Below are 12,339 nucleotides of genomic sequence, written 5' to 3' on the forward strand. Positions count from 1 at the left end.
TAAATTTTTAACTCTTAAATAAATCCAAGATTTCTTACCTGTACATTCTTTGGTGGCATCTCCCATCCGTACCAGTTGTCTGAAACGGGTGAGGGCTGTTATAAATTTACTCACTTAGCTAGGCTCTAGACATAGGGGACCAAACTGCGTATACAACTTGTTGTGTTTTAGTTTTCTTTAATCTTATCACATTGCTCCCGTTAGTGGCAATTGCAACCATCACTTCCATATAAACACTCTATTTTTCTAAATAATTATCAACTGTTCGTTTCAACAATTGGTATTAGAGCTTCCCACTTAACGTAGCTAGTGATGTTTCCTAGTGTTGGTAATTTCCAGATATGGAAGGATCTTCAATTGTTTGTCCTCCTAGGTTCGAGGGTTCTAATTGTGCTTATTGGAAGACATGAATGAAATCCCTTATCAAGTCGACAGATGAAAAAGCATGATGCTTTGTCCTCACTATAGTTGAGAATCACCTATGATTGAGACAGAAGCAAAAAGAACTCAAAAGTCTAAGTTGGCTTGGACCATTGATGAAAGACAACTTGCAAACACCAGTTCTAAAGCTCTTTAAGCTATCTTGATGTCTATGCATAAGAATTTAAGAGGACTTCAAAGTGGACAACTGCTAACGAGGCATGAGACATCCTTGAAACTGCTCATGAAGGCACAAGCATAGTAAAGCAATCTAAGATGTAGATTTTAACCACTAAATTTGAAACATTGAGAATGTAGGATTCAAAAACTATTGGTGATTTTTACGCAAAGCTTTGTAATCCGTCTAATCAAGCTTTTGCACTTGGAGAATAATATCTCACTCAAAACTGGTTAGAAAAGTATTGAGGTCATTGTTTAAAAGATTTGCCATCAATGTCACTACCACTGAAGGAGCAAAAATTCTAAACATCATGAAGATTGATGAACGAATCAGATTTCTATAAACCATTGAGATAACCCTAGATGAACCCAAATCAAGCAAAGCCAAGGGGGAAAGGAGAATTGCTTTGCAAGTGACAAATACAGTGACCGGTTTTGTCTCAACTGCGATTGAAGATATTCAAGAACAAATTGCTTTGCTTACTCAGAATTTTGGTAAAGCTTTCAAGAAACAGTCCAAAAGATTCAATGTATAATTTGATTCGCTAAACTCAACTTTATAATTTCTTCTTTCCTTTTGAAATTACAATTATAAACCACTTAAAAGTAATCTAAATTATGCTACTAACAAATGAGAGTACACTTGAATAACTTCAATATTACTAATACTATGAAACCCGAACATGGTGAAAACCTAAAGTTTTCAAGACTTTTCTTTCCCATTAACTCAGATTTTATTATTTAATATCTACATTGTGTAATAGCCAATTTTGGCCTAAAAAGAACCCAAACCAAATAAACAAAAAATAGTCCAATACATGGCCCAAAATTAAAACAAAACCTAGCCCAACTACCCAAATTGTTTCAGCAACCCTAGCCTCTTTCTTCAGCTGCCGCTCACCCCACGCATGCCAACCACCGCATGCACCACCACCGTTCAGGGCACCAACCACCGGCCTCACATGCCTCTGACACACCTGCAAAGAGAGAAACACGCGAGCAGTAAAAAAATAAGAAGAAAAATGACAAATAGAAGAAACAAATAGCAAAACGACAAGAAAAATGGATGTAAAAATATTGTAATCCGGCTTTAAAAAGCCAGAGGAGATCCCTTCTCAAGGGTACGCACACTGAAAATACAAGGCCGAACAGAAACTTCGAAGGTTTTCAATCTTTCATTAGATATTTTCGTTTCTTGCTTCTTTCATTTTTATCTTATTTCTAAACACAAATCTTTTAAATAAAAAGAAAGAGGAATAAACTTACCTGAGTGGTCCTACGCTCCACCGTCGCCAAGGGTGTTTCACCGGCACCAAGGGCCTCAAAACCTTTCAAGGTTTGGTCTCGGCTTTGGCGGGTGCGTCGGTTTGGTAAAAGGACCAAAGCGTCCTTTTTTATTTGTTTTTTGCCGCGAACAAGGGCTAAAAGGGCCATTTAGCACCTCTCCGACCACCGTCCATGGTGGAGGAGAGGTGGTCTGGTGGCGGCGCGATGATGGGTGCATCACCCTAGCAGAGAAGAAACGAAAATGAAAAGAGGGGAAAATGAAAAGTTTTTGTCTTTTTTTTCTCCTGGAAATTTAAAGAAGAACCAACAAAATAGAAAAAAGAGGAACCTTTTTTGTTTTAAGTCATATGGAACGGTGCCGTTGGTGTACTGGGGGTTGTGAATTCTCCCTAAAAGGGATATTTATGCGATTGGTCCTTCTCCTTCGCAACCCCCATTCAATCAAGCCCCATTTTTTGTCTTCTTTTGTTTTTAAAATTTAGCCCTCGGATCCTGTTTGGTTTTCGTTTTGATCCCTAATTAACTTTCCAATATTTATACTTTTAAACCCTGAATTTTAATTCGTTTTTAGCCATGTCCTAAATCTATTTAATTCATCTATTAACCCTTTCTTAAATGTTTCATTTATATGTTATTTCAAATATTTTATATGTTATTTATTTACACCTATTCTAGCTCATTTTAATGTACTGTTTATTCAAATTCTTATTATTTATTTTAACTTGCTTTATGTATATTTGTTACCTTAATCTATTTTATATGTATTATTATTTTTTATTCCTTACCTATTATATATATACATATAGTTTATTTCAAGCTTTTTTATATATTTATAATTCTTTAAAATTGTTATATATTTATTTCAAATTATTTTATATTTTAAATTATTGTATATTATGTATTTGAATAACTCTCTTTATATTACCTTTGAACTATTAACATTATAAAACATATTTATATTGTCTATTTGTAATTATTTTACGTATTATATATTTTAAACTTCTTATTTATTACCTTTAAAATTAAATTGTATATTATTTATTTTAAAATTATTTTATATACCTTATTTTAGACCCATTCTACTTATTCCATATTTTACACTTTTATTTGTATATATATTATCTATTTTAAAATATTTCATATGATTTTTTATTTGCTTTGTATAATATAAATTTTAAAATTCTTCTACATTATTTATTTTAAACTCGCTTTATGTATTATTCATTTGAAATTGTTTATTTATTTACTTTAAAATTTATATAAATATATATATATATTATCAAATTTCAAATTATTATATCCATTTTCATATATATATACATACTAGTTATTTCTTTGATGTCTCGTATATTAACTATTTTAAAATCTCTTTTGCACATACTCTATTTTTTTAATTTATTTTGTACATTGTTTATAGTAAATTTTTTTCACGCTATTCATTTTAAATTGTTTGTTATTATTAAGTAAATTTGTTTACATTTTATGCATTTAAGTTTGCCTTATATCTTTTACCATTTAATCCATTGGCTTTTTTTTAGTTATCGACGCTATTATTTGAATGTTGCATGATTATTGCTATTGCATGTATGTAAATTTGCTTACTCACGTTCATATTATTGCCATGCGCTTGTGGAATATTTTATGCGTGGATCATTATTCTATGTCGTACCATATTTTATTTCATATCTTTGCCTCGCGAATTAAACCTCAATGTATTTATCCAATAAATCACCTTATTTTAACCTAAATAAATAACACGTGTTGCTTGAATATTGCATTCGCTACTATTCAAAAATGAAATTTTCCAAATAAGGCAATGTTTTGCATTTTAGAACATCAAGGAATCGTGCCCTAACTTACGGGGTTTCGATTTCCTTATTGTTTCTAAATGGCAAAATATCCTTTTCAAGTTTTAAAACACAATGAAATTCTCATTCAAATTAGGGGACAACTTTGTGCTCGGGAATTCATGGTATTGTGTCCTAACTTACGGGATGTGATACTCTGATATCTCGAGACAAGGAAATCTCTAAACAATCGATTCAAGCTAACTCAAGCATTTTTAAAATCGATGTCAATAAAAAGGATTGTATTTTAAAATCCATTCCCGATTTTCAACTTTCGACATTAAGACATTAACTAATCAATTCGGTACCAATTTTTGGGCGTGTCGAGGGTGCTAATCCTTCCTCGCATGTAACCGACTCCCGAACCCATTCTCTCAAGTTTCGTAGACCAAAGGCACTGTTTTAGTAAACTAAAATTGATTTATTAAAACAAAGGTGATCTGATCACACCTAATAAAGATCGGTGGCGACTCCCGTTTTAATTTTCGCTTTCAAACCAAGTCGACCCGTTGTTTTCAAAAATGGTTTCGACACATTGCATTCACAGTTCATACATCTATATATAAATAATTATATGTATTTCTTTTTAAAAGTTTTTAATGAGATGATTTCATGTAAATAATTGAATATGTATATGTATGTAGCTGTTGTGAAGGTTCTTTTTTCTTATTTTTTGTGGAGTAGTTGGCTTTCATCCTATGATTCTCCATTACTGCTGCGAGAATTGTTAGTAACCTTCTTAGATTGCCTACGGTTCTTACTGCTATTTCCATGCACCGATTTGCTGCTTTTGCTGCTTGATAACTTTGTTGATTTCCTTCTTTCTTCCTCACTTGAACCCTGCGACCCTTGGCTGTAGTCCTGGCTTATTGAAGGCTTTGATTTTCTGCGGTTCTCTCGTCTCGAAGACACATTTCCTCCATGGCTGCTGATTTCTTCTCTTGAACGGGAACTTCCATGATTGGATCTTCTACTATAATCACGACTCACACGACTTTCTCCATAACTATTCATACTTCTACTTCTAATGCTACTGCTACGGCTATGGCTACGGCTACTGCGGTCATCGTCATCGTCATCGTCTTCGTCGTCATCGTCATCCTGATCTGATTCGTTATCTGATTCACTATCTTGTTTGTTCAGCTTCTCATCATCAACACACTCCTGGGATTGCGGCTTAGATGAAACAGGTGGAATACAACTCTCTGGTTTGGCCATGGAAAGAAAACTCAAGGCTGTCACCACATCACTCATCAAAGGACGGGCAGTAGCTTCATCTTGCAAACACATGGCTGCTATCCCAACAGCTTGATTCAAGTCCCTTTCAGGGAATCGCTTCTTAAGCAAAGGATCCGCCATTTCTGGAAACCTTTTTGGTTCCCTGAATATTGGTTGTGCCTGTTTCAAACAAAGAACCAGCAGATGGTCAATTATTAAAAGTTGCATGGTACGAGAAAATTCGGAAGCTATCAGTATCACTGAAGCAAATCTACATACCCAGGCAACTAAGTTTTGCTCATCAACAGGTTTGGTAGTGTCCATGACTCTTCTCCCAGTGATAAGTTCTAATAGAACGACTCCAAAACTGTATACATCTGAAATAGGCGTGAGTCTACCTGATCTTGAATACTCAGGAGCACTGTAACCATAAGTTCCCATCGACCTTGACTGCAAAGGCATCTTGTCTGTTGAAGGATCAAGCTTGTCTAGTCCAATATCAGACAGTTTTGGGTTCAAATGTTCATCCAACAAAACGTTTGAGGACTTGAAATCACGATATATAATTGGAGGATTAGTCTTATCATGCAAATACTCTAGACCTTGAGCTGCACCGTATGCTATTTTCATCCTGGGAATCCACTCTAATGGCTTTTCTTGAGCCTTTTTGCCTGAAATTACATTTCTCAAAAGCAGAAACATTTATGAAAATGAAGAGATAAAACGAGAAGTTTATATATATATATACCTTGTAGATGATCTTCTACAGAACCCTCCTGCATGAATTCATAAATCAGAAGCCTCTGATCTCCATCAGCACAATATCCAATGAGACTCACCAAATTAGGATGTTGTAAGTGACTGAGTTTGGCAACCTCAGCAAGAAAATCTTTGTCTCCTAGCACTGCATTCCTGTCAAGTTGTTTCACAGCAACAACCTGTCTCCAAATTCCAACCGAGGGTGAATCAAACATTGTGGCAGGTATAAAAATGAAATGCAATCTAAAGAAGGTTACTATAAATGTTTATGGGATTTATCAATTTTTTATTTGCAATAAAATAAAGAAAGAAAAGAGAGCACCTGGCCACTACCCTGAAGGGTCCCCTTGTAAACTTTACCGAAACCACCTTCACCCAACACACATTCTTGACGGAAATTCTTAGTGGCGGCGGCTAGCTCACGGAATGTAAATGCTTGAGCCTCTACGTTTCTATGTTCTGCCTCCAAGTTTTCCTTTTTGGGTTCTTAATTCACACATAACCAACAATGACTTTATTCTTTAAAATTAAACATCTCAAATTTACGATATAAACAAATACTTTAGCACGAGAAACTTAAATCATTAATTAATTTATTTAGATTTCAAAGTTATTATTTTAGAAAATTTTAAATTTTAAATTTTCTTTATAATATTTTAAAAAATATAAATTTCGAAATTTTTATAAATATTTTAAAATTTAATTTTTTTTGAATTTATTTTGTAATTTTTGTTGAGAGAGACTAATTTGTTTATTTTTAAATTTAATAAAAAGTATTTACACCAACATGTTATTCGAATTATTCGAGTTATAAAATTTAACTCGACTCAAACTCAAATTACTTATTCAAGTTGACTCAAATAACTCAATTCGATTAACTCGAAATTCAAATTTTTTATTATTATTTTGAATTGAACATACACCCTAATTCCCTTTTATATCAAAATCTTACTTTTAAGAAGCATCCAATTTTAACAAATGTTGATAGCTGTTATTCATCTCTAGACAAGCTTATATTATGATATCAATTATGAAAGAATTTCATTGTTAAAAGAAAAGGAATTCAAATTGTTGATATGCTTCAATTCTGTCAAGACATTAATTAATAATGAAAACTAATTGCAGGTTTGAGTTTTTTCAAAAGTTATTAATTTTTATTATTTCTCACATAAATTATGAAATCTTATATAATCCAAAAGTTTTAAAGGAAAAAAAAAGCTAACACAAGTCATACCTGGTGCTTTTGACTGAATGGGTTCACCAGATAAAGATTTGTGACTGGGATTCCCTCTGCTACTGGATTCCTTCTTGCTTTTTTGTGATGAGAAACAAGGGAAACAACTCATTTTGTGCGATAGATATCAACTACGAGTGACTTTCAACACCAACAAATTAACGATGAATAAAGTTGTAATCAATGTCGTCAGAGACAATATGTGCAAAATGGTGAGAGGAGCCTTCAAGAGATTGAAGGGCTCTTAAAAGGAGGAACAAGGGAAAAACCATTAAACATTAATAAGAGATCTTGAGAACCCATGTTTTTGGAAAAAAACCAAAACAAAAACCAAAGAAATAAAAATGTTTCAAGTTTTTTGTTTTGTTTTGTTCCCCTTGGCTTTGAGCTTTAGGAGAAAAAAGTGGGAGATTTGAGTGGACAATTCGTTTGGGAAAATGGATTTCTAAAAAAGGAAATATTTATATAAGACGTAGAGGTTATCCGTACAAATATTATGGAGGTCTTTGTATTACAAGATTTTTGCATTTTGCCTTTATTAAAGAAATGGGTAAATTAATTCCTTCACGTTAAATCAATGAGCAAATTGATCAATTTATTAAAAATTTCATCCAATTTTATGAATAAAAATCGATCTCTATACGTCAGCAAGTGGTACACATGGCGTACTACATGTTACTGTCTAGTTATTATGTTAGCTACACAAAATTTTAATAGGATAAAGGTGCAACGACTTGAAAATCAGTGGTGTCGAAAAATACGATTTTGGGACCTTGTTTCCCTAAACCTTACCCGTAAATATTTAATAAAAATATTTATGAAGTTATATTATAGAGGAATTGAATTTTAAATAGGTAATTTCACTGAATTAATTAATTAAGATATAAGGATTAAATTGTAAAAGTGGTAAAATTTTAATTACTGCAAATTTTTATTAATTAGAAATGGATTAAGGACTAGAGTGGAAATTATACCACTTTAGAAATGATAATGGATGGTAGTGAAGGTTAAAATGGTAAATTAATAAAAATATAAAATGTAATGATAATAAAAACACTCAAGGTGGATGGAAAGAGAACATTCTTGAATGCATTTTTTATCTTGCTCTTATTAATTATTGAATTACAGAAATACCACTGAGTCGATTACTCAGCCATTGGTTTATTATCCGTACACATGTTAGGTTTCGATCGTGATCCTCTTATTGACGTCAACATCCAGCCGTAATTCCGGACTCCTTAAAGTTGGTGAAATTATTTGTTAGCTTTATGGCATGTACCTAGGAGAGTCCTTTATATTTTGCTAACTTGAAGGTTAATTTTGGAGGTTGATAAACCTTGTATGAATGTTAATGTTAGGTTGATAATGGTATGAAACATAAGTGTATAAATAAATGTTTTGGCAATATAATGAATCATATTTGTGAGTCTTCATGAATAATAGTTGATGGTACAATGGTATGCTTTGAGCCTAGGGATAGCAAATTTTGATTTATTGATTGAATGGTGTGAATGCATGGAAAAGTAGTTGTGTTCTAATATGTTGTTTGATGTGTTTTTGGTGCCAAATTAAGGCAAGTTGATTTGGTTGTTTATGAAAGTGGTTAAATGATGAAATGGTTGCATTTTGGCTAGTTTTATGAATCTTTTAAGTTAGTCTAATGTCATATTTTAAATCAAGATTGGTTTGGGTATGAAATGAGCACAAAATGAAAGTTCTAGACCATTTTGGTACTAAAGTATTGATACCTTGATAAAGGTATCAGTACTTAACATTTTAGTGCAATTAGATTTTTAAACAAAATGTAAAAATGGTATCGGTACCATTACTATATCAAGGTACCGATACTTCAAAATGGTATCGATACATTTGGCTTTGATTAACTATTACAAAAGAAACAGAATTGTAAAATGCTATCGATACTACAAATTGGTATCGATGCATTTACATTAGTATCGGTACCTTATGCCAAGTATAGATACTTGTGTTTTAAAGATGAATTTTTCAAACATCGAAGCAAGATTTGGTATTGGTACCTACTAGATGTATCGATACCTATTCCAAAATTTTGAAAGTTTACAAACTAGCACTATTTCATGTTCGGATCAACAATTAAGTTCCCAGAAGTTCGATTGAATCTCGAATAGTCTCCTCATTAAATAATAATTATAATTAGGTATTGCTTGATGGTTTATGTAAAGTATTCACTATGTTTTCGGTGTAATTGCCTGGTAATGGCTGTAGCATTCTGTAACTCGGACCCTACGATTGAGTTGGGCGAGGGGTGTTACAAAAGGAATGAAATTTTTTAAAAGAAATAATCAATTTACACTTTAATCTAATAATTTTTGAATAGGAAAAACAAAATGCAAAGGTTTGTAATTGATATTGGACATCATAGTCATAATGTGTTTGTGTTTTCTTTTTATTTATATCAAGTTAAATGGAAATTAAAATCTTAATTTCTAAATGAAATTCTTTTAATTAAATTATATAAAGATTGAACTAACATTATACTAACAAAATAGTATTACAAGTATTGTGATTTTAAAATAAAAATAATTATTAATTTTTAATATATTCAGTTCAAAAAAACTTTATATTAAAAATCACTTAATCTTTTTCTAACTTTTTTAACATTAATTTTATTATTGGAGGATAATGTATTTTAAGCATTTAAATTCATGTACTTTTATACTAATAATAATACCGATATCAATCGAGTTAACACTTAACCTACTTTTTATCTTTAGTTTCTTTACCCATAGAATAGGTGTAATAAATTATATTTTCCTTTTAAATGAGGTATTTTAAGCCATGTAAGGATTTCTTTAGATTGCCAAAACTACCATGAAACTAAAATTTGTTCTTTTATTATTATTATTATTATTATTATTATTATTATTATTATTATTATTATTAAATTGTCCTTTTGTTTTTTATAGCTAAAACTATGTGAATAGTCTCTATACTTATTTATTTGTTCAAATTTAGGCCCTCTATTTTTATTTATCAAAATTGATCCCTCTACTTTTTGCTTTTCTCTTTTTTAGTTCTTTGGCCTAACACTTTCCATTATTTCCTTTAAGTTCAATCACATGGTTTTTTTCTCTATTTACACGTCATTTTTTAATGACCAGATAATTACACATCGGAGGTGATATCACATAATTTTATCTTAACACTTAAAAAAAAGCAAAAGTTAAGGGTATAATGCGCTCAAATTTTTTCGTGACAAAAAGTTCGATTTAGTGGTAAATTTATTAACTCGAACCATTTTAAGATATAAAACAAAGAGATTTTTAGGAATAAGCAATGTGGCGGATTTAAAATATTTTTAATTTGTTAGTTGTGTTATTGGATTGCATTGATTAGTTAGTATTTACGAGTTAGAATCTATGGCCTATGGACTAGATTGCAGCAATAGCAGAATTTGTTGGGTCAATGTCTAAATAACGAGAAGTTGATTTAATTCATAAGAAGGACTGGAGTGGTTATGAGACCAAGGATGCGTTAGCAAATTTCCCAATTGGTAAAAGTCGTTGGAGGGAACAGTTATAGGGGTCTCCATTCTGCCGATCATTTTTCAAGTTTCCAACCAAAATCATTTCTCAAATTCTGTATCCATTTTCTTCAGTTTTTGGCTCCAGCAATCAATTTCCAGCAAGGTAAATTTATTTTGTCACTAATTTTTATCAGTCTTTTTAGTTTTACAAGCCTGAATATCAAATTTTCTTCTTCCGTTGTGCATTTCACGTTAGCTTCCAAGAAAGGTAGATTTTCAATTCCTGATGATTTTCAACGAAATGAGGTTAAAGATTTAATGGTTTTGAGAATTTATATCATTTTAAGCTCTTAGGATTCAAGATTTTTAAAGAATTAAGCATTTTTTTCTATTTTATATATTCATTTTCGTCATTTTTCAATGCTAGAGAGAAGTTTAGTTTTGTGTTGTTTTTTAGTTAGTTTCTCAATGGTTTTAATTCTAGAATCATGTGGGAATAGGAAATTTCATATTTATTTGGAATTTAAGTTGAGTTTTGGAGGGTTGTCATTAAACAGTCTAGAGACAGAAAGTGAGTTATGTTGAGGTTTTCTTGATTTCTAGGAGAGTTTTGGTATAGACTTTGAATCACAGTTGAATCGATAGGAATTAGATTTGGTTAGCTTTGGTTGGGGGTAGAAAGAGTTCTCTTGCGAATCTTAGAAAACGAAATGGAATCTCGCTTTATGGAATTGCGTTGCTTCAATAATTCTAAGTGTTTCAATGGTTGAATTATGATTTTAAGAACCCATTTCTACTCTTTTGATTTGAAAATGAAGTTAATGAGATTGGAGAAAGTTCCAAAGCTAAGGGGAAGGAGAAAGTCTTAGAACTATGGAAGCATGAGTCAATTACACATTTGAGATGTTTTGTTGAGGTTGAGCATGCTTTTGTATGAAACTTAGTAGGAGTATTGATTTATGTGAGTGTCAAGGTGATGCTTACGATGCTTATTATTAGTAGTAAATATGCTTAAATTGTTAAAACAGCCTTATTAAACAATCTTGGAATGTGATCAGGTATAGTTGGGATGCTATGGTATAATGAGCTTAATTCTTTTGTGATTATTGTTACATTAGCTTAATGCGCCCAGGAGTTTTTGGTGTGCTGGGAGGGTTTTCTTATTAGATCTTATACATTCGTGTTTGGAGGGTGTTTTAGTGCTATGCACTTGTATGGTGTGTTGGGTTGGAAGTTGTGTTATTACTCACAATGGGGTTTCATTTATGTTATGGCACTCATGTGTAACTTGATGTGTTTAGGAGTATCATGTATCCAAGATTTTCATGCTCGATTAATAAAGGCTACAATCTAACTACGTTATAATAAAATTGAATGTTGTGTATGAGCAAAGTATTTGGTAATAAGTATGAGAAGTAGTCTTTGAAAATGATGAGAATATATGATTCGTGGCGTAAATAATTGAGAAAATTATAAAAATGTTGTAATTTGTGGTTTGAATTCATGTCGTAATGATTATATGTTGTTGAATTTAAGCTTAGTATGCTTTTATTATCTAACATGTTCCGTGCACAAGTCTCTGTTGATTTGAGTCGGATCGTGTGCTGGCTCCACCTCCGAGGAATTTCAGGTGTTCAATTTCCATTTGTAATGTCTCTTTATGTTCTAGTAGTAGTGATATTTGGATTTTTTTTTTGTTAAGTTAATTTTGGTCTTGTGTAGAGTTAACAGAACAGGTCCGAGCCCAAAAGCCCGCTTGTATCAATTTGAGTCCGTAACGATCGGAGTTTGAGAAAATTCAATCTTGTAATAAATTTGAGTTTAAAATCAATTTGGCCCAAGCTCGAAATAAATTTAACCCAAAGACTTGAAAAGCATAAATTTATAAT

The 12,339-nt window shown here is 31.7% G+C and overlaps 2 protein-coding genes and 1 long non-coding RNA gene across 3 annotated transcripts; 1 reads left to right on the forward strand and 2 right to left on the reverse strand.

The window, feature by feature from the left end:
- Positions 1 to 1,136: 1,136 nt before the first annotated feature.
- Positions 1,137 to 2,199, reverse strand: LOC108455761 (uncharacterized). Its single transcript, XM_017754307.2, has 2 exons — positions 1,867 to 2,199; positions 1,137 to 1,577 (listed from the first exon to the last, which is right to left on the reverse strand). The coding sequence occupies exons 1-2, from the start codon at positions 2,032 to 2,034 to the stop codon at positions 1,338 to 1,340; spliced, it is 408 nt and encodes a 135-aa protein (XP_017609796.1). The 5' UTR covers positions 2,035 to 2,199; the 3' UTR covers positions 1,137 to 1,337.
- A 2,050-nt stretch (positions 2,200 to 4,249) lies between these two features.
- Positions 4,250 to 6,228, reverse strand: LOC108455382 (receptor-like kinase LIP2). The gene is made up of 4 exons (XM_017753947.2): positions 6,034 to 6,228; positions 5,701 to 5,890; positions 5,232 to 5,623; positions 4,250 to 5,132 (listed from the first exon to the last, which is right to left on the reverse strand). Exons 2-4 carry the CDS (start codon positions 5,732 to 5,734, stop codon positions 4,431 to 4,433), a joined length of 1,128 nt encoding a protein of 375 aa, XP_017609436.2. The 5' UTR covers positions 5,735 to 5,890; positions 6,034 to 6,228; the 3' UTR covers positions 4,250 to 4,430.
- A 4,277-nt stretch (positions 6,229 to 10,505) lies between these two features.
- Positions 10,506 to 12,247, forward strand: LOC128291870 (uncharacterized). Its single transcript, XR_008281821.1, has 2 exons — positions 10,506 to 10,613; positions 12,027 to 12,247. It is a non-coding gene; the product is annotated as an uncharacterized LOC128291870 (long non-coding RNA).
- Positions 12,248 to 12,339: the final 92 nt, after the last annotated feature.

The sequence above is a fragment of the Gossypium arboreum genome, chromosome 4 (genome assembly GCF_025698485.1).
Source record: "Gossypium arboreum isolate Shixiya-1 chromosome 4, ASM2569848v2, whole genome shotgun sequence".
Taxonomy (NCBI): Eukaryota; Viridiplantae; Streptophyta; class Magnoliopsida; order Malvales; family Malvaceae; genus Gossypium; species Gossypium arboreum.